Source organism: Meleagris gallopavo, chromosome 17 (genome assembly GCF_000146605.3).
Source record: "Meleagris gallopavo isolate NT-WF06-2002-E0010 breed Aviagen turkey brand Nicholas breeding stock chromosome 17, Turkey_5.1, whole genome shotgun sequence".
Taxonomy (NCBI): domain Eukaryota; kingdom Metazoa; phylum Chordata; class Aves; order Galliformes; family Phasianidae; genus Meleagris; species Meleagris gallopavo.
In genome coordinates this window covers 8,012,638-8,031,558 of record NC_015027.2, presented here as the reverse complement: position 1 = coordinate 8,031,558, position 18,921 = coordinate 8,012,638, and the positions used below count along the sequence as shown (strand labels likewise).

At 45.9% G+C, this 18,921-nt stretch overlaps 2 protein-coding genes across 2 annotated transcripts in view; both read right to left on the bottom strand.

Moving 5' to 3' along the window:
• Positions 1 to 3,185: 3,185 nt before the first annotated feature.
• Positions 3,186 to 9,384, bottom strand: LOC100538440 (glutathione S-transferase theta-1-like). The gene is made up of 5 exons (XM_010720323.3): positions 9,191 to 9,384; positions 7,257 to 7,344; positions 6,542 to 6,692; positions 5,785 to 5,961; positions 3,186 to 4,968 (listed from the first exon to the last, which is right to left on the bottom strand). The coding sequence occupies exons 1-5, from the start codon at positions 9,300 to 9,302 to the stop codon at positions 4,768 to 4,770; spliced, it is 729 nt and encodes a 242-aa protein (XP_010718625.1). The 5' UTR covers positions 9,303 to 9,384; the 3' UTR covers positions 3,186 to 4,767.
• Positions 9,385 to 10,129: 745 nt separating this feature from the next.
• The window catches only part of DDX51 (DEAD-box helicase 51), a 10,094-nt gene continuing 1,302 nt past the window's right edge, over positions 10,130 to 18,921 (bottom strand). Inside the window, exons 2-16 of the mRNA XM_010720378.3 lie at positions 18,734 to 18,917; positions 18,201 to 18,445; positions 17,920 to 18,070; positions 16,882 to 17,027; positions 16,473 to 16,544; positions 16,186 to 16,292; positions 15,551 to 15,659; positions 14,727 to 14,872; positions 13,920 to 14,118; positions 13,116 to 13,231; positions 12,903 to 13,019; positions 12,129 to 12,230; positions 11,596 to 11,659; positions 11,216 to 11,350; positions 10,130 to 10,719 (exon numbers count right to left, since the gene is read on the bottom strand). Of these exons, the coding sequence (XP_010718680.1) occupies positions 10,693 to 10,719; positions 11,216 to 11,350; positions 11,596 to 11,659; positions 12,129 to 12,230; positions 12,903 to 13,019; positions 13,116 to 13,231; positions 13,920 to 14,118; positions 14,727 to 14,872; positions 15,551 to 15,659; positions 16,186 to 16,292; positions 16,473 to 16,544; positions 16,882 to 17,027; positions 17,920 to 18,070; positions 18,201 to 18,445; positions 18,734 to 18,917 (1,920 nt within the window). The 3' untranslated portion in view covers positions 10,130 to 10,692. The remainder of the gene's footprint in view (positions 10,720 to 11,215; positions 11,351 to 11,595; positions 11,660 to 12,128; positions 12,231 to 12,902; positions 13,020 to 13,115; positions 13,232 to 13,919; positions 14,119 to 14,726; positions 14,873 to 15,550; positions 15,660 to 16,185; positions 16,293 to 16,472; positions 16,545 to 16,881; positions 17,028 to 17,919; positions 18,071 to 18,200; positions 18,446 to 18,733; positions 18,918 to 18,921) is intronic.

The following is an 18,921-nucleotide window of genomic DNA, read 5'->3' as shown; positions in this document are numbered from 1 at the left end:
GTGGTGCTCCCGTCCCGCGACGTGACGGGCTGCGCTGAGGCCGGGAAAGGAAATGCAGCTGGCACCGCGCGTAGGGCCGCTTTAGGAAAGGAGCCTTGTGGGGCAGTGACGGCGACTGAGATCCGAAGAGGGCCGGCTGTCGCACCGCTGCCCTTCTACACCGGGTTCTGGCCCCGCAGCCAACTGCTCGGTCGGCACGGGCACCACGCACACCGGCGACCCTCCTTTCCCCTTATTTCTTATATAGGATTAATGTCAGGCTGAACTCGAGCCCTGCGTAGCCCCGCAGCGTTTCACAGCTCTGTGACTCGAGGAGAGTGCTGGTGAATACAGACACGTCTGTGACACCGACAGTGGTTGAACCGATCATAGCAAAGTCACCCTCGGTCAGACCCAGCTCTGACACTCCTTATCAGCACTGCGCCACAGCTCACGTGGCACACACAGCCCTTCAGTCACACACAGCCCTTCAGTCACACACAGCCCTTCTGTCACACGCAGCCCTTCTGTCACACACAGACCTTTGAGACCTCAAGGAAAGGGAGCTGGGGGACAGGTGCTGTTTCACTCATGCAAAAGGTTGGGAAAAGGTTCAGGTACCAAGCAGTGAGTTCTTGTCAGTAAATCCAAAACTGGAATACTCCCAGGTATTTCTTTTGTACCGTTTTCCAGAACTGCTGCTCTGACAGTTCCTTATCAATGGAGATTACTGTTAGAACAACCACCTGTGAGTGACTTTTGACTAAGCTGTGTCCTGACACTGAGTCTGCAGTACCATGCACTGGTTTTTCAGAGGAATTCTTCAGATTTAGAATCACACTACAAGATTTTTTTGTTTGTTTTTCTTATCCCAACTAGTTTTGAGAAGGGCTCTCTGCACTCTTTAGTCCCCATTCAGGATATGTTATCCTATAAAGCCTCTGCATGCAGCAGAAACACAAAATGAAGGCTTGTAGAGTACTGTGGCAGGTGCTTGAGTTCTGTCAAACTCCTCCAGAGCAAGAAAATATTAAATGCTACCAGAGTGGGGAAAGAGAACATGACTGTGCCTCTGCCCAGGTAAAAGTTTTGTGTTTAAAATGCTTGCAGCCCCCTCCTCTAAACTAGAGCTGAGAAGCACTCTCTGATCCCAGTGCTGGGTAGCAGGATGAGCAATGTAGGATCACTGTGCTCCTTTTTTAATTCATTCTTCAGTGGAGCCTTTAGTCCTGACTGGGCTTCCAAGGGCTTTTCCCATGCCTTCTGGAAATGTTCTGTTTGCCTGTCTTTCTGCTGTTGCTGACTGCACTGCATCACCCACACAATCAAAGAGATATTTTTAATTTAGTCAAGTTATATGGCATTTTATTTCATTATTCTTCTCTAGGTTTCTAGCACAATATTTTTTTTTTAGTTCCATCACCTCAAAGAAAGGTTTTTCTCCCTGTACTTGCAGGCACTGTCAATAAAAAATGCAGTAGATGTCTTGGGATGTGTATCTGTTTTCTGTAGGTTCCTCTGATTTTGTGTATCCCAGCATGATTTTACTCTAGAAATCGCAGGCTCTCACTTATTTCCAAATAGCTCCTGGCAAGAATTGAGGAAAGTGAGTCAGAATGGCATGTTAAGCTGTCACAGGATGTGCAACCTCTCTGCATATTCAGCTCAAAGGGGAGCGGACAATGAACATTGCACTGCAGCAGGCAAAACTCTTGCACAACCTGTTGGGTTTGGCAGATAGAGAGAGCTGCTCTTGGGGTTTTCAGCCTTGGATCTGGAACCAGCTAAGAGCAAATGACACGAATTAACCAGATGGGGGAAGCGGAGGGACAGCAGAAGACAAAGTACAAGGACGATATGCTTTATCTCCATGATAAAAACCAACAGCAAGGCAAGTCTGTAGTAAAAGAGAATTAAAAACTTTTTTACAAATATTAACCATAAAAGGAGGGCTAAAGAGAATGGCCATCCTTTACTGGATATGGCAGGGAACATGACCACTGAGGATAAGGAAAAGGTTGAGGTTCTTGATGCCTTTTTTACATCTGTCTTTAAAGTCAGACTGATTATTTTCAGCGTACTCTTCTACCTGATCTGGAAGTCTGAGATGGGGAGCAGAGTAAAACCCCATGATTCAGATGGAAACAAAGACCTACTTCTCCATCTGGACTGTCACAAGTCCTTGGGACCAGATGGGCTCCACCTGAGGGTGCTGAGAGAGCTGGCAGAGGTGATTGCCAAGCTGCTGTCTGCCATCCATCAGCATTCCTGGTCAACTGGAGAGGTCCCAGAAGACTGGAGGCTTGCCATTGTGACTCCTGTCTACAAGAAGAGTCATAAGGAGCATACAGGGAGCTACGGGCCTGTCAGCCTCACCTCTGTGTCAAGGAAGGCTATGGAACAGATCATCTTGTGTGAGATCACACAGCGTGTGCAAGACAACTAGGGGATCAGGCCCAGACAGCACGGGTTCATGAAAGGCAGGTCCTGCTTGCCAGCCTGATCTTCTCTGATTGAGTGACCTGCCTGGTGGATGAGGGAAAGGCTGTTGATGTAGTTTACCTAGACTTCAGCAAAACCTTTGACGCTGTCTCCCACAGTATTCTCCTGCAGAAGCTGGCAGGGCTTGGACAGATACACTCTTTGATGGTAAAGAGTTGGCTGGAGGGATGGGCCCAGAGAGTGGTGGTGAATGGAATTAAATCCAGCTGATGAGCAGTTACAAGTGGTGTTCTCTGGGATCGATACTGGGGCATGTCCTGTTTAGTATCTTTATTGATGACCTGGATGAGGGGATTGAGTGAACCCGCAGTAAGTTTGCAGATGACGCCAAACTGGGAATCAATCTGCCTGGGGGTAGGATGGCCCTACAGAAGGATCTGGACAGGTTGGATTGCTGGGTTGAGGCCAATGGGATGAGCTTCAGCAAGACCAAGTGCTGGTCCTGCATTTGCTTTGGCTCACGCAATGGTTTCACATGCACAAAAGTTCTTGAGGTTCTGCAGGGAAATATGTATCAAGAAAGCTCTGCTAACAAGCTCCATTTGAGGGCTGTCTGATTTGGTTCTTGGCTTTTGTTGTTTCTGGTCTGTTTCTACTTGAACAGAAGCTGAGGAATTTATTATGCTGGTAATAGAAAGCTTGCTCTCTACAAAAAAGGGACAAGTTGGAGTAGTCTGAAGTTACACAAACAGTGCTAAAAGAGGTAGCAAGGAGGGACCTATTTTATTCAGAGTGAAGCTCAGCCAGCTGGATGTGGTAAGCTGCAGGTTGTAGAAGAAAGGAAGTGGTTGGCAGCATGGCATTAACAGCCTCTTTTCTTTAGGCTCAGAACTACAGGCAAGCTGAACCACAGCAGAGCGGCACCTACAGCAGTTACAGGTCAGGTGGCAACAATGCAGATACTCTCAGGGCAAGTTATTGAGTTTGCCAAGCAGAATGCAAGAAGACAATAAAAATTAGAGAAAACAAATTATTCTCTGCTGTCAACTCAGAAAATGAAAGCGTTTTTGGGCAAACTTTGCTTTTTTCACTACTGACATTTAGGATATCCTGCAAGCTGGAAGACCGGAAAGAGGATTGATCTGCCTGGCTTAGCTCATACCTGAGGGACACGCACTGCAAGCTCTGGTTCGTGGTGCCCTTTTGATCTAGAGGGCAGATTTACTCAGGAAACTCAAATACAGAACAGACAGATGGCTTATTCTGCAAAACTACAGGTGCAGCTGAAAGGATACGAGACTGTTTGAGTAGCTGTTTTCATCTTTTCTGAGCACTGCTGTCACTTAACTAGCATTAACATGGCAGACACCTCACAGCCACTGCACCACACAGCCATCACTGTGGGCAGTGTAACCACCTAGCAAACCACAGCACAGACTTCCAGCTAAAACCAGTGCTAAACAAGGAGGAAAAAACAGTTATGCAAATTGGGACGATTCATAGTTCTTACGTGGAAAATGGAAGGGCAGAAACAGGAAGAAGACAGGAAGGCGTGCAAGGGGAGGCAGTGAAGAGGTTATGAAAGGGAACCATACCAGTCTGTGTAAGGAATCCACAGCTGCCCTTTTCCCAGTTCTGTTTACAAATCCAAACAGAGCTAGGACACATTGCAAGCGTAACGATTAACTTTACTGGAGAATATGTCATGACAGAAGAGTAGTGGGACATGAACATTATTTCAGCATTAGTCAGCTTGCTTGCTAAGCACTGCACGTGCCCTGGGGCTGGCCACCAAGCCCCCTCCGCCCCCAGTACAGGCCCAGCCACAGCAGCATTCAGCAGCAGGGAACCTGGTTTAAATGCCTTCCATAGAGCTGCCTCTGGGGAAGGCATGGAGCACCGATGTGGCTTGAGGAAGGCTACCACGTGGTTGGCAGTGGTTTCACCTAGAAAACCAGCTTTTCTCAACTGTGCATAAGCTATGTAGATAATGGCATAAGGCTATTGTTGAGGATCTTCGCTCATGGGATTCACCCCATCCTTCTCAGACCTCACTTGAGAACTCGCACAGCTTCCTTGCGCCTTCCCTCCCTTCGCTCTGATCTGTAACACAGCAGCCTCTAGTGGCCAGGTGCTCCCTTACCCTCTGGGCAGGGGCAGCAGCCAAAGGCTGGCTGGCTGCAGTCTAAAATGTACTTTTCTTCCCTTCTAAGTTGCAGAAAGACTGTAACTGAAGTGCATTTTCTGGAATGCAGTTTTTTGTACTATTATTGGAGGAAATACTGAAATATTACTAAAAGCTTACGCAAAATAATTCATTTTAATTGGAGTGTGACGCCCTTCGTTCTAATTGACTTGCTTTAAGAGCTGTTGCTTTAAGTGCTCCCGCAGCTCAGGTGCCATTTTATCAGCAGTCACATTCTTGGCATTCAGGATCTCTTCATGTGCTTCCTGGAAGAGCTGCTTCCCCACGGCTTCTTCCACCCGCCTGCGCCACTCCGCTAAGCGGGGCCTCTCCTCAAAGAGGTCGTAGCCAGAAGCAACAGGCTGCAGAGAGAGCAACAGAACCCGGGCATCAGGCTTCCCTGCCAGCAGCCAGCCAAGGGGTTTGCCAGGGCTGGGAGCAGAACGAAGCACAGATGTGCTTCTCGTTTGAGGCAACAAAGTCATGGAGTTCATTAGGTGGAGTTCATCTCTGCTTCTTAACCTGCAGAAGCAGTGCTGTCCCCTGGGAGCTGCAGTGGAAATACAGCTGTGACAGACCCCCAAACTGTTGGACATGGAACACACAAGTCCACACACACACACACCCCAACGTGTCTCTTCCAAATCCCTGTGATTTCTGTAGCTCATTTTATGACACTGAATCCTGGTAGTGGGAGACAATCAAACAGATTTATTCTCCCCTAAAACAGAAAGTGACTTTATTCCTAGACAGCACAGATAGTGCTTCAGTACTTCTGTCTAGGAAGGAGGGTGAGGAGTCCCTGCTCTGCTGCTCAAAAGACAAAGCAGTGGTCAATGAGCACCTTACGTTCAGCTCCCTCAAGACAAATGCAGTTTAGCTTCTCTCCTGAATTTGTGTTCTAAGTGAGCTGTTCTTTCAATCTCTCCTTCATCCTCCTCTGTCTGCTTTATAATTCAACTTCCTTTTTTCCTGGAAGAAATACCAGAAAATGAAAACTTTGTCCAAACTTCTATAAAGAGAAATTCCCTGGCAAACTCAATTCTGCTTGTGGTCAAAAAGGAACAAGTTTTAATTCCACTGAAGACTAAACTGCAGAGAGAAGGATCTCTCCTACAGAGATGTGCTGCTGCCCACAGCCCAGCTTGTATATCTGACAGCACGTGATCGATGCTCACCTGCATGAGCTCCACCAGGGCCACGAGGTCTGCCAAGGAGATGTCGTTGCCCACGATGAAGGGCTTGCCCTGCAAGAACTTCTCCTCAAACTGATTCAGGACAACATTCAGCTCCTCAGTAGCACTTTCCACTTTCTCTGGAGGCAGTGGCTGGCCTGCAAGGAGAGGTATCAGCACCTGGCAGGGAGAAGAACAGACGTTGCTTTTTACACGTTTCCCTCTAAACAAAGTCCAGGCCTCAAACTGCCTTCTTCTAAGGATCCCCCAGTGTCCGTGCCCAAGAACAGCTGTTTGTTGAACAGAACAAGCTGTTGAACAGATTAATGTCAGTAACCATCCTTGCTTCCCATCTGTCTGTGTCTCCTCCCTAGAAAGTTTGAAATTTCAACCACGCGAGTCTTCTCTCAAGGGAGGGCTGCATCATCTTTAAACAGCTGCATTTTGTTTTCCAGTGGGATGTTCTTTCTTTCCATGAAGCTGGGCGGAAGGCAGCAAGCTATGCCTGCTGCTTGCTGTTCATACATTCACCATGCAAACTGCTTGCTCTGCACTGACAAAGAATGAGCCCCACAGACTTCAGAGCTATGGCTGCAGCAGGAAGGATTCAGACTACTTCATTTGGGCAAAGATCTGTCTCTACTGACCAGCCATATCAATCCCAGGTCTAGGTTTGTTCCGGGTTTGTATGCTCACTTTGAAAGGCCCAGCACACAGGGATGCCGTAGCGCTCTCGGTTTTTAGTGTATGATGGCCTTACCTTACTTAGGAACACCTTGCTCCCCTTCCCACGAATGTGGGCTTGCTGCCATGACAGGTACTCATCAACTCTGGCCTGTTTCTGCAGGTCAGAGGGATACCAGTGATCGGGAGTCTTGAATTTCCGGGCCAGGTACATGAGGATGGCAACGCTGGCAGAGAGCAGGACAGAGCAGTGAGTGGTAAGCTGAGATGAAAGCACCTCATCCTTTCTCCTTCTCCCTAATACTGCACTGCTGAGCGAGCAGCAGTACAAATGTAATTTAAGTCAGGTATAAGTGAGAATGTGTAATCATTGGGTGGTCACAGCACATGGCAGAGTTCGTGCTGGCTTGCTGGTTGCTCAGGGAAAGCAATCAGCCATTGCATCACCAGCAGGCCACATCTGCCTGGCTGTGCTACAGTTACCCTGCAGACATTTTAGAGCATACATAAACCACAGAATGAGTTCATTCCAACTCAGAGCTTTGCGTTGCCAGGCCATCCCACAGCAGGTGCCTTCTGACAGATCTAGACATTGAACTACAGCCCCCAGCTGAAGGCAGAGAGCAGAGGACATAGGGGCAGGTGTCTGAGCTCAGAAATACTGCCTGCATGCAAGCTAGCTCCAAGCAGCAGCTCAGAGTTTTCATAGCCAATGCTGTCTGAGAAGAGACAGAACCCAAGCATTGGCACAACAGTACTTCAGCAGAGGACTGAGCTTATTTGTGCCTTACCTCTCTGCTAAGGTGAAGGAACCATCCCTCAGTGCAGGCACTTTCATCAGCACGTTCACCTTCTTGAACTCCTCGGTCCTGTGCTGCCCTGAGGGAAATGAGAGATTTTTTCTCATCAGTGGTGCTCAGCACCCATCTGGGATCAGCTGAGGAGCCCACGGGCAACACTTGGACCGTTTCTGGCTTTGACTGTACAAATACAGCTCTGTACCACAGGGGTAGATTCTGGCTTGCCTTATGATGTCAGCTTACTTATTGCCTGCATACCAGAACAACCTCTTGACAAAGGTCAAAATGGTTCAGAGTCCTTTCATACCAGCAATGTTTGTCAACTCAGGGCGGTATCAGCATGAAGTTTGTGCTTGGAGGTACCTGTCAGGGCACAAACACCAAGCAGCTTTGGGGGGAAGGGATCTCAGTACCACAAACACAGTGGGTTAACCACAGGGACAGTGAGGAAAAAAAGGAATTTTTCCTTTCCTTTCTTTTTTTTTTCTTTTTCCTGGAAAATAAGAAAATTCATATTAAACTCTCTTTATAGTCCTCTGTTTAGAGGAAGCAAATTCCTATGATTCCATATAAAGCAATGAGAACTTTATTACAAACATATTAATAAGCTCTTTGTGTGAGTTTTCCTTATCATAGATCAGAGCAAATGCAGAGGCGAGTTTGCTTTTAAGCCCCGTCTTTTAGGTCACCTCTGTAAAGCAGGCAGAGTAAAACCAACCAGAGGTGTTTTGTTCCTTTGGAGTCCCACTGTGCTTCTTTACCTCTGGACCCAAGCCCAGACACCTTCGTTCATGCCAGCCTCTTCCCAGCCCCTGGCTTCAGAGTCACACACGTGCATCTCCACAATCACATCTCTCCAGTGCCTTTCCCCCTGTCATGCCCTCCTGTGTGAGTCACCTGGGAATCTTTGTGCCCCAGGAGATGCTCTGGAAAAGGCTTGTTTTCCCAGAACTTGGCAAACCCAATCTCTGAGTAATTCTCTTTCAATTTTTCCATTCCTCTTCATGCTCTCACTGCTTGCCTGCCAGCCTCTTCTCACTTGGATCAGCATTTCACCACAACCACTCATTGGCAAGAAGGGAAAGGACACTGTATGGGCTTTTACCCCAGCTGCAATCAGCCTCTGCTGAGACGGGTCATTAAGAGGAAAGCAGCATCAAGTGCATCGGTGAGCAGCCAAGGCATGAAGGGGAACACCCAGAGAAGAAACCACAACACCCTGAGGTTTTTCTAACAACAAGCTGGAGCCTCTCTTGTTTCTCTATCAGTTTGAGCCTCATAAACCTCATCTTGCATTGTTTTTAAGCCCAATACATTCACTGAATTTCACAACAGACCACTGGAAAGGCTGAAAGGCACTTTTTACCAGCAAAGAAAAGAGATACAGATCTCCAGATCGTCCTCTGGTGAAAACATACGATCCCTCTCTGGTGGGCTCCTACCCTCTGTCAGTTGGTTTTAGAACAAACAAAAGCCCTTCTCCCTTCTGCAGCCCTCAGATTTCCGATTCTGGCTGCTGCACTTCACCCCCGCTGCCTTCGCCATCTCCCAGTGCTGTCAGCATGACTTCACCCCACCGTGCCCCACTGCAACACCCAGGGGAGAACCACACCGTGCTGCCAGGCGCTGCACACCGCAGCACGGAGCCCCTGGAGGTTACTTGGAAGGGGCGAACCCCACGCTGCTGGGTGCACTTCCCATCTCCTTTTGGCTGGCACGCCCCGAGGAGCGTTACTTCTCAGAAAGAAGTCTCTTTTCCTGTCCCCCATTTTCTGATGGACTGTTTTCAAAGAGCTCGCACACAGCCCTGCAGAACCGCAGCACGAGGTGGGGACGCGGGCAGCAGCGCTGCCCCGTAACAACCGGAGTTGAAGCCCCCGCCCGCTGCTACCGGGGGGCAGCGACCCCTTCCCATCCCCGCTCACCCTTCATCAGCTCCACCCGTTTGAACTCGAACGGGATGTTGTTGCACCGGGCGAAGAGGTAAACCGCCCGGCAAGGCTGCGAGAGCAGATCCAGGTACAGCTCCAGCCCCATCCTGCTGCTCCCTCGCTCCCGTCCCGTCCGTTCTGTCCCGCAGACGCCGGGACGGGGCGGAGCAGCACCGCGGAGGCGGACCCGGAGCTCCCGCCCCGTTCCTGGCCGGCTCCGCTCCTCTCCGCACCGCCCGAACCGAACCGATCCGGAGGTGGTGGTGCAGCCGCCCCCCAGGACGCACAGGGCGAAGTTCTGGCGCGTATCATCAGGACTTGGTTCGGCTTAATCACTGTCCTTAATCACTTAATGATAAGAAATGAAGGCAGTTGATTAATGGGATGCTATGCCCGGGCAAGTTCGCTCATGGGAACTCGCAGCTCTGGTGTAGGGGGGGGTTGTACACATCTCCTACACCAAGACTAAGCAAAACCAACTTGACAGACAGGTATGGCACCCAAGCAGCAGGACAGAAGCAGGCTCCACTGCTGTGACAGTCACACGTTGCTCCTGCTGTGCTTTCAGCACGTGAACACCTTTCCTGACTTTCATCCCTCCAAGCTTTCCAACACCCTCCCTTTTATTTTTCCTCCATCAATGTATTGCCAATGATGGTGTACATTTATATTGTTTTACAAAACAACAAAAGTCAGAACTGGATCTCTTTCCTGCACGTCTCCAAGGGCAGGTGGAGGCTACAGCCACAGGGCAGTTGTAAGCCTGTCAGGGACAGCTGAAAATACCAGAGGTAAATATAAAGGCTTTTAAATTCACAGCAGACAGGAGATGTTTTAGTCTGCGTTAACAGTAACACTTAGCACAGCTGCTGCTACCCCTTGTACTGAAAGGAAGGAAACAATGCAGGCAAGGAAATAACAAAGACACAGCAATACAACCAAAAAGCCACTGTCATCACCTTTGTATTTCAGAAACTTTAAAACAGTATATAAAAGTCTTTTTAAAACTATGTCTATTTATTTAAAAAGTTGCAGTTCATTCAACCTACAACGGTTCTTTGAACAGCATTCTGCTCCACGCACTGCACTGCATGCATTCTTATGCTTTCATGAGGATGCAGCTCCTTGCACAACATGGCAGAACTGAGCTGTCCCATTTCAGAGGGAAAAAAGGCACAACCCACACATCTGGTGACCAGCAGCTCCATCAGGCCCATGACCAAGAACTGGACATGGCTCTTCTGTTCACTGGAGGTAGTTTTACATATGCCAATTGGGTAATGATGCAAAATCCTCTTCAATTGCATTTGCTTCTCGAAAGCCAGTAAATTAACCCTGTTTCCTGTGTCCTTGTAACGAGAAAGAGGCATGTAATAGCTGATTTTAGACAAGATAAGCTTGAGGAGATGAGCACCGAGCTCAGGAACCACATCTCCTTGTTACTGTGCTGGGTATCTTCAGTGCCATGAAACACAGCCACCTCTGCCTGCGTTCATTCAGACTCGTTTCTGTGCTCGCTCGACCTGTTCAAAATTAAAGTTGAGAAAGTGACTCGAAATGTTTTTGCCCAGGGTCATACAGAAGGGACTTTGGGCAGTAACGTAACAGTATTGTTATCTGTTCTGCCCTGCCCCTAATATTCCTAATCTGCAACTCAAAATCGCAATTCTTCAAGAACAAATGTTTGTTAAGTCCTCAAAGAAGAGAGCAGAACGCTTACTCAAATCATACAGCCCAAAACTATCTGTTACAGTTCCTGTTACAGTTCCCTTGTCCACCAACGTGGCAAGTTAAATGCTATCCTGCTTCTGTCCAAAAGCTCTCAACTTTCCCACTGGTGCGTAAAGGTCTGCAGAAAATGCTTTCCTTCACACCAAAACAGAGATGTCTCAGTCCAAGAGAAGGATTCTGGACACTAACACTTGTGCTTGTCATGACTTGCAATGAACTGCGTAAACTGTAGTTTTGAATTTCTAATTTCCTCCCCCATTCTCTGCTGTTCTCCCCTCTTGCAGTTACCTTGACTGTCCTCTCTAGTTTAGACAGAGCCTCCTCATATTGCTGCACCAATGGCTTTAACAACTTGCCCTTGACCAAGTGCTGCTTTATGTCTGGAATGCCAGCATCCTTCAACATCCGCAGAAACCTGCGTTCCTGCACAACAAAACAGACACAGCAGAAAAAGAAGTGAGTACCTCTCCTTCACAAGGGGCAGCCTGCTGTCTCTCAGCTGGAAAATGAGCATATTTTGGGATTTTCTGCCTAGTCACAGAGTGACCGAATAAAGATTTTCCAAGTACAAAACAGCTGAGTGGAGAAGGTAAAAAGTAGTATGAACTTTCTGTTCCTTACAGTCCTCCACCTTTCCATTTCAAATGAATCTTATACCGATGACAAACCTGGATTCTGAGGACCATGCTGAAAGCTAAGCCTGCTTTCCCTGCACGAGCTGTTCTTCCAACGCTGAAATCAGAACAAGGAACATCAAGTCAGTTCAGTCATGCAGTAGTCACTGCCACTATCTGCCCCAGGAGCCTGACTGTGAAACCCTCCAGATGTAGGAGAAAGTCTGGGTTTTTATGTTTAACAGGGCTAGCCATGTGCTACAAAGGATGAACATTTCCAGAGTCCATTTACAGCTGCTGAGCCTCTGCAGTGTTCTGAGTCTCTGGAAACCCAACTTGACATTCTCCAGGACAATGTTTCTAGCTCCTGTAAAATACAGTTTATGTAATAGGGTGCTAGATTTCTGTTTTAATACTACATTGCTCCATGATGCCATGAATTAGCTTCTGATTTAAGAAGTTAGTTCTACACTGAAGTTAAAAGGAGTTTCAGCTGTGGATTTTTTTTTAAGTTCATGTTGCTTATACTAAGTATTTCAGAGAACACCAAGCTCAAACATCTTCCTTTTGTTCCTGCTTTGTCTTACCGGTGAATGTATGTCCTGATGAACTGAGGTGTGTCATAGTTTATTACACAATTCACTCCTTTAATGTCAATCCCTCGAGCAGTGGCATCTGTGCTGATCAACCTGGTTTTGAATGTACATACAGTTGTTTTCAGGTAACGTCTCTGCCATTACACAAACACATAGAGAACAGCTGAACACAGCACAACTACTGCTAATCTCTGATAAAACTGGGCAGTCAACTTCTGAGCTCTAAGCATTAAAGCAGCACTGTAAGTCACATAGTGTAACTGGCATTAGCTGCCTGTTCTAAGTGCCACTACAGTTATATATGAAAAGCTATAAAGCATTTCCAGGTTCTCCAAGCATGCAACACTGAGCCAGGCAGCTGCCAGCACACCACAGGTTACAAACCTGTAAACCATCTGAGCATTCCTTAAAGGTACTGACTGCAGACAGTGAGGTGTCTGCCAGTAATCAAGGAAGAATTTAAATACAGGGTTTGGACAAAAAGAAAATCCAGACAGAAAATAAACATTTACCTTCTTTCGGGGGACATTTCACAGATACAATCCCAATACAGTTATGAACATCACAAAGTGAATCAAAATGATGGATAGAAGTAAACCTGTCTGCCAATCTGATTGAGCCAGGTCCCATGCCCATTTTTCAACTGATTCTGCATGCTGTTTTACAGGGGAGCCCTGTTTAAATATCCTCTTGATTCTAACTAGTTTTGCACATAGAAATAGCATATGTCCTGAGACTTACAGGAAACTCATTTAAGATACTCACAGTTGTATTTTTCCTTGTTCAAATTCCTTCAAGGTTCTCTTCCTCTCATTTGGAGGTAACCGAGAAGAAAACTCAGCCACAGTGATTCCACCAAAAGCTTGAACAAGCAGGAACAATCTGCAGGTGGATGGGATAGAAACCACCACTTCATCACTTAACTCTGTAACACCACTGTGGCAGCTATCTGCCAAATGACCTCATGAATATATTCACCTGTGAGAAGCCTCTCTGGAGTTGGTAAAACACAACACACGGGTAAACTTCTTTGTCAGCATGAAGTGCAAGAGGAGCAATGGCTTGGAATTCAGGTCACAAGGCACATAACTTTGCTGCAGTCATCAGGGAAGAAGTTCAGAGACAAATTACTTCTTGCCAGGGCTGTCTTCCCTGAAACTTACTACCTGTCCATAACCCACACTGCCTTGGATGTTTTGCAACTAACAGCAACAAAACCAGATCCCACAGTGCCACCCCCTATTTAGAACAAGTCACAGCAACACAGCACAAGGCAGAGGCAGGAGACCTATGTTGTTCTAGCGCTCTCACTTCTCTGTGGCAAGTAACAACATGCACTGCCTTCTCATCTACAGGTTGATTTGTATTCACATGCCTTAAAATGCATGTTATACATACATATGCAAAATATAACTTGAGATGGATAGTTGAGAAGTGCTACATTACTGCTTATCTCTACTCCCTTTTGCAAGCAAACTTAATTCTGTACTAAGAGTTTAATTTTAAAGAATTCCAGTCCTAACCAAACAAACACTTAGTAATCAGAAAACAGATGAGTGAAGGCAGAGCTGTTTGAGTCACAAAATTCCCACAGCCACTTTCTTTCAGCATCTCTGTAATACAAGGCGTTGAAAGAAAGGTGTATTTGTTCATAGGCTACAAACATCACTAGATATCCCAGAGTTAAACTAATCTCAAAGTCTAATCTATTCAAACACCTTCTTTCTTCCATCAGCTACCAGATAGGTTACTTTTATGGTTGCAAGAGAATTAATGTCATACTGATAGCTCCTCAGGGAGTGTGTACTTCTCTTCAGAATCCTGTTCGGTCTCTGTTCCATCTCTGAGCGGTTTTTTCTCAGAGTAGACAGACGTGAAGAGGCAAGGCTGAAACAAGCCCAACTGCTGCAACTTCTCTGGATCCTGGGTCAGCGTAGCTGAAAACAGCAGTTTCTGTAAGGGTATCTGAGGGTAACAGCAACTGAAATAAACAGCATACGGAAACTGAACTCTGAGGATAGGGCAAAGGAATTCCCCCACGTGTGCTTTCAGATGATGTTATGAGGGAAGTAATTAACTCTTTTTGACACCCATTTCCCGCACCAGGCCCTTCTGGTAGGATCTTTCCCACTCTTGTTTAACAGTGGAACTCACAGATGGAACTGGATCAGCATTCTCAACTCAACTGTTCAACCCTCATTTGTTACCTTGCACCCCAGTCATCCCTGCCCCAATCCTAGTCACTTCCTTCCTTCACTGCTGATCTCAGTTTCTGATGCATCTCTGCCATGCTATTTGAAAAGAGCAGCTGCAGATGCACAGTACTCATATGTCAGAGGGCAATGCTGTTGTTTGCTGTGTAAATGATCAGAGACTTGCAGTATTTGTGTATTCTTTGGATGCTGCTTTAGTCTAGTTAAGGAATGCCTGAAGAAGGTAATACTTAGATTTCAGCCTAAAAGACATTCTTTAATAGCAGCTGTTCACTGCCTGCTTTTTCAAGCTTTGAAGAAGTAGCTGCCTCACTTTGGCAGACATTTCTCTGAATATCCTTGCAAACAGTTCAAAGAAATGCATTTTGCAGCTTACCCAGCTGCTGTTACAGGCCCTGGTTTGGTCCTCTGAAAAAGTGTATTAGAACCATCTTCATTTTCTGCTTGGAATGCAGCTTTGACAACTTGGTTCAGCCAATTCTGGTGCATGTCATCAATCATACGGTCAGCTTCATCTATGATCTGAATTCACACAGACAAAAAAAACTTACATGTTAAGCACTATCTTGAATGTAGCAGCTTTTTTTTTATTTTATTTATTTAAATCTATAACAGTGAGCCAGAATCCAAGATGTATAAAAGCTTCTCATCAACAGAAATGCTTCCTTTGCCCATCTTTTCTCAAATGAAAGCACACATTTCTATCCCAAAACCGAATTCTGCTTTCATTTCAGTTGCTCAGTAGCCAACTGGACACTCAAACTACACACCACTTCATTTGCACTTTTGCAAATACACGGTTGTATTTAAGAGAAAACGCTTCAAACCCTAATTAAGATGGAAGCCATGTCTCTGTACAGATTCCAATATGGTGAATTAACTTGAAATCCTGATAATTAACCCTGGGGAAAAAAAACCAAAAACAACAACAACCAAAAAACCCCACAACAACAACAAAAAACCTTTTTTTTTTAAACAGAATAGCTCTATTCCAAGTTTGTGTCTGCAAGGGCAAGTAAGTGTCATGAGTTGGAATGGAACTTCTCATCTTAAGGCAGCTGTCTGAACAGTCTAAGGCACAAACCAAGTACACACAACAGTTCCAACAGAGAAATATTTATGCACTACAGAAGAACAAAGCAAGAATTACAGACCCAACGGACCGTGCACTGCAATGGGAGATGTGTGGAGGTGACTCACCAGGAAGCGAAGCTGCGTCAGGCTGAACCCTGGGGTCTTGCTGATGTGATCTGCGAGCCGCCCTGGTGTAGCCACAATAATATCAGCAAGGCTGCAGTAGCCTGTCACCCTGCAAGAAGCAGCAGCTCATCAGTAAGTTTCTCCCCACACTGTAAAGCAGATAACAGAGATTCTTGATAAGAAGGCCTGAAGATTTTCCTCATGTTTTTTCATTTATAGTAATACAATTTAATACCCAATTTACCAGCAAACAAAAGCAATACTGGGCACTAAATCCTGCTCTCCATTGTACTGCCCCAGTTTAAACAAAAAGTAACATTCTTCAATGCAAATCAGAAAAGAGCACTTAAGAAAAGTTGCAGCAAAAACCAAAAAGTCATTTGTTTCTGTGGGCACACAGTAAGTGTTTCATTCTACTCAGGTAGTAAAGAGCCCTAAAAATCTAAAAATGTAACTACAAGAAAGAATTGAAGCAGGCACCTGGGAAAAAACAAAAACAGCCTCTAGCATATAAACCCACTATCCAAAATCTTCTTGCGTGATGGTGCAATACAACAGTTCACATTTTGACCTCTGCTTGTGGAGATTAGAGTTTACAATCTCTATAAACCTTATCAAAAGACCACTTAACCTACTTTTTCTGGACAAGCATTTCCTGCTCCTTTGCGAAAGATTTCTGGCCAGTAATCAATACAACCTTCAGACCTGTCCCATCGGTGTAAATGTTGAACACTTTACCCACCTGGAAAGAAATGGGCTTTGTTAGCTGCAAGAAAATCAGTGAAACTGATACTTTACATTAACAACAGTCCCACTGACAGAGAATTCAGCCTGCTTTCCTGAGCAGCCATGCAAATATTTACTGCATTAGCCCTTCTTTCAGCACAGTTCTGCTCAGCAAGAAAGGTGAAGAGCTACTTACCTGTTGTGCCAGTTCCTTTGTGGGCAAAACAACCAGAGCTCGCACTTGGCAAACTACCCTATCCAGCAGAACCTGTAAAAACAAAGGTCAAATAAAGCTCTAACACAATGGGGTGAGAAGGAGTTTCTTTAAACTAATGAGAAGAGAGAGGCTTGATTCGTCCTCCCAGAGTTTTACATTTCTGTTTTACTCCCCCACATCCTCTCAACTCTTCATGTTTTATCAGCTGTCTGCAAAAGAGCAGTGAGCACAAGTGGATTCATGTAGATCCTTCAGAGCAAGAAAACCCTGCTGATTTGCATTCACAAGTTTCTCAGCTTTCTCATCTACTTTTAAGTTCAAATTTTGCCTGAACAAAAGCAACCTCAACGTTTTCTGTACAGGTATTTTGCTGGTAGTAAAAACTCACCTGTACTATTGGGATGACAAAAGACAGGGTTTTACCACTGCCAGTGGGTGCTGAGACACAGATGTCTTTGGGGCGGTATCCTCCCTGCCCCATCAAGTACCCATTGGATGCACTCTGTAGGACAGCAGGTATCACTTCTGCCTGAACTGAACAAAAATGGAAACACACATTATTTGCAGAGTTCATTAACTAGACTAAGACTAGTTTATCTAGGAAATCCATGTTGTATACAACAAATCTGTGTTCACATCTGTATCACTGCTGCTGCGGGCATAAGAATTAAAAGGAAGAATTAAAACCAGTACAGAAACTGTTTTTTCCTCCGGGTCTTTTTCATTTGTGAGCTTAGCACTGAGCACAGAAATTTCCTTCCCCAAGAATTCAGCTATTTCTTATGCTCAGAATAGACATTACTCTGTCAAATACTGTTTTCAACACACACCCACATTGTTGTACTCATATTGGGATGGTACTGCGCAGATTTAAAACCCATGGATACTTGTTTGTATCCTTTTTTTTTTTTTGAAGTACACAAAATATGCATCAGAGAAAATCAGCATTATCTGCCAAGGAGCAAAACAAACACTTTCCATAGGCTTTGAAGTCATTCAAGTTTGCTGCAAGAGAGAACACAAGGACTGAAACAAACAGTCCTGTAAAAACAAGAGCTATGACTGCGAACTCGCTTATTTCCCTGCTTCAAAACTTGCCCTCACAAACCAGCAATCTTGATTTATCTGTGAGGTTTAGCAGCCAAGGAACTAAGTAGAAGTGGAATGACAAAAGCAAGCTCTCCCTCTTTTGGCTTCTGTGAGGTATTACTTCAAAACATTTTGTGTAGTTGCATTTATGACTAGATAACAGCCTTCAATTACTAGAACACACGCTGTCATGAAAACAGAGGTTAAAAACTGAATTCATTAATGCATTAAGCTTGCTTTTGTTTCATGCTTCATCTCATTGACTACACAAAATATACAGCAAGAGTGAAGGAAATATGTAAACAAATTTAGAGAAAGAAGAGCACTAACAAGGTACCTGGAAAAAAGGACTCTATTCCATTCATTTGCAGCTTTTTCAACAGCTTGGGGTGAATTCCTGGGACATCTTTGATTGGAGTTAGATTCTCTTTGATACGTTTTTGCACTAGCTTGGGTTGAGCAAGCCAATGTGGCAAGAAAGGCTGTACCTGAGGCGAGAGAAAAAGAGAGTAGCAAAGTGTTTTTTGCCACCGAACAGACAAAGCTATATACTAAATACATGCTAATAAGGCACCTTTTCATTCCTAGCTGTCATCAAAATTCAGTCAAGGCAGTTACCTTCTGCACGGGCTTTTTAGCATAGTCTCCAAGAACTACCAGGCTGGAAGGTGGTGGTTGTGCTTCTTCCTCCAAGGCTGCTGAGGGCAGCTCCTCCTCTGCGCTTTGGTTCCCTTCAGCTCCTTCACTGCTCTCTTTCTTCCTCACTTCAGCCCCTTCAGTTCCCTCATCCCTCTTCTTCCTTTTTGAAGATTTTTTTTTAAGGTTGCTCCTGCCTTCCCGCTGTTCGGTGTCTCCTTCAGAATCTAGGTAACAGCAACGCAGAGTTACACATCACAACGTGCCACAGAAAAGGGATACGGGGAATGTTTTTCATCACAGAACTTAACCAAGCTTATCCCCGAATTCAAGCACAAGAGCCAAACGTTGCTTTGGTGCTACGGAGGCAGCTGAGAACCGTGCTGACACGCAGCCCTCTTTCCCTTACACTGCACTGATCCCCGATGTTTGCAATATCGCGTTTTCTACTAGGAAAGGAATTGCTCGGGGAGCAGATGACCGGATTTACTGTCGGACGGCGGTGTCACTGTTACCTGCCCCAGGGCCCGGGTCTCCCTCTCTCCTCCTCTTCAGTACCGCACTGCCGCCCTCCCGTTCCTTCCTCAGCCCTCGCCGGCTCTGCGCGGCGCCTTCCTCGCTTCTCTTCCCCTCCGCAGCTCCATCCTCCGGCCCCGCTCCGCCGAGCTCCCGCTGCCGCCTCAGCTGCCGGGCCTTCGCCTGC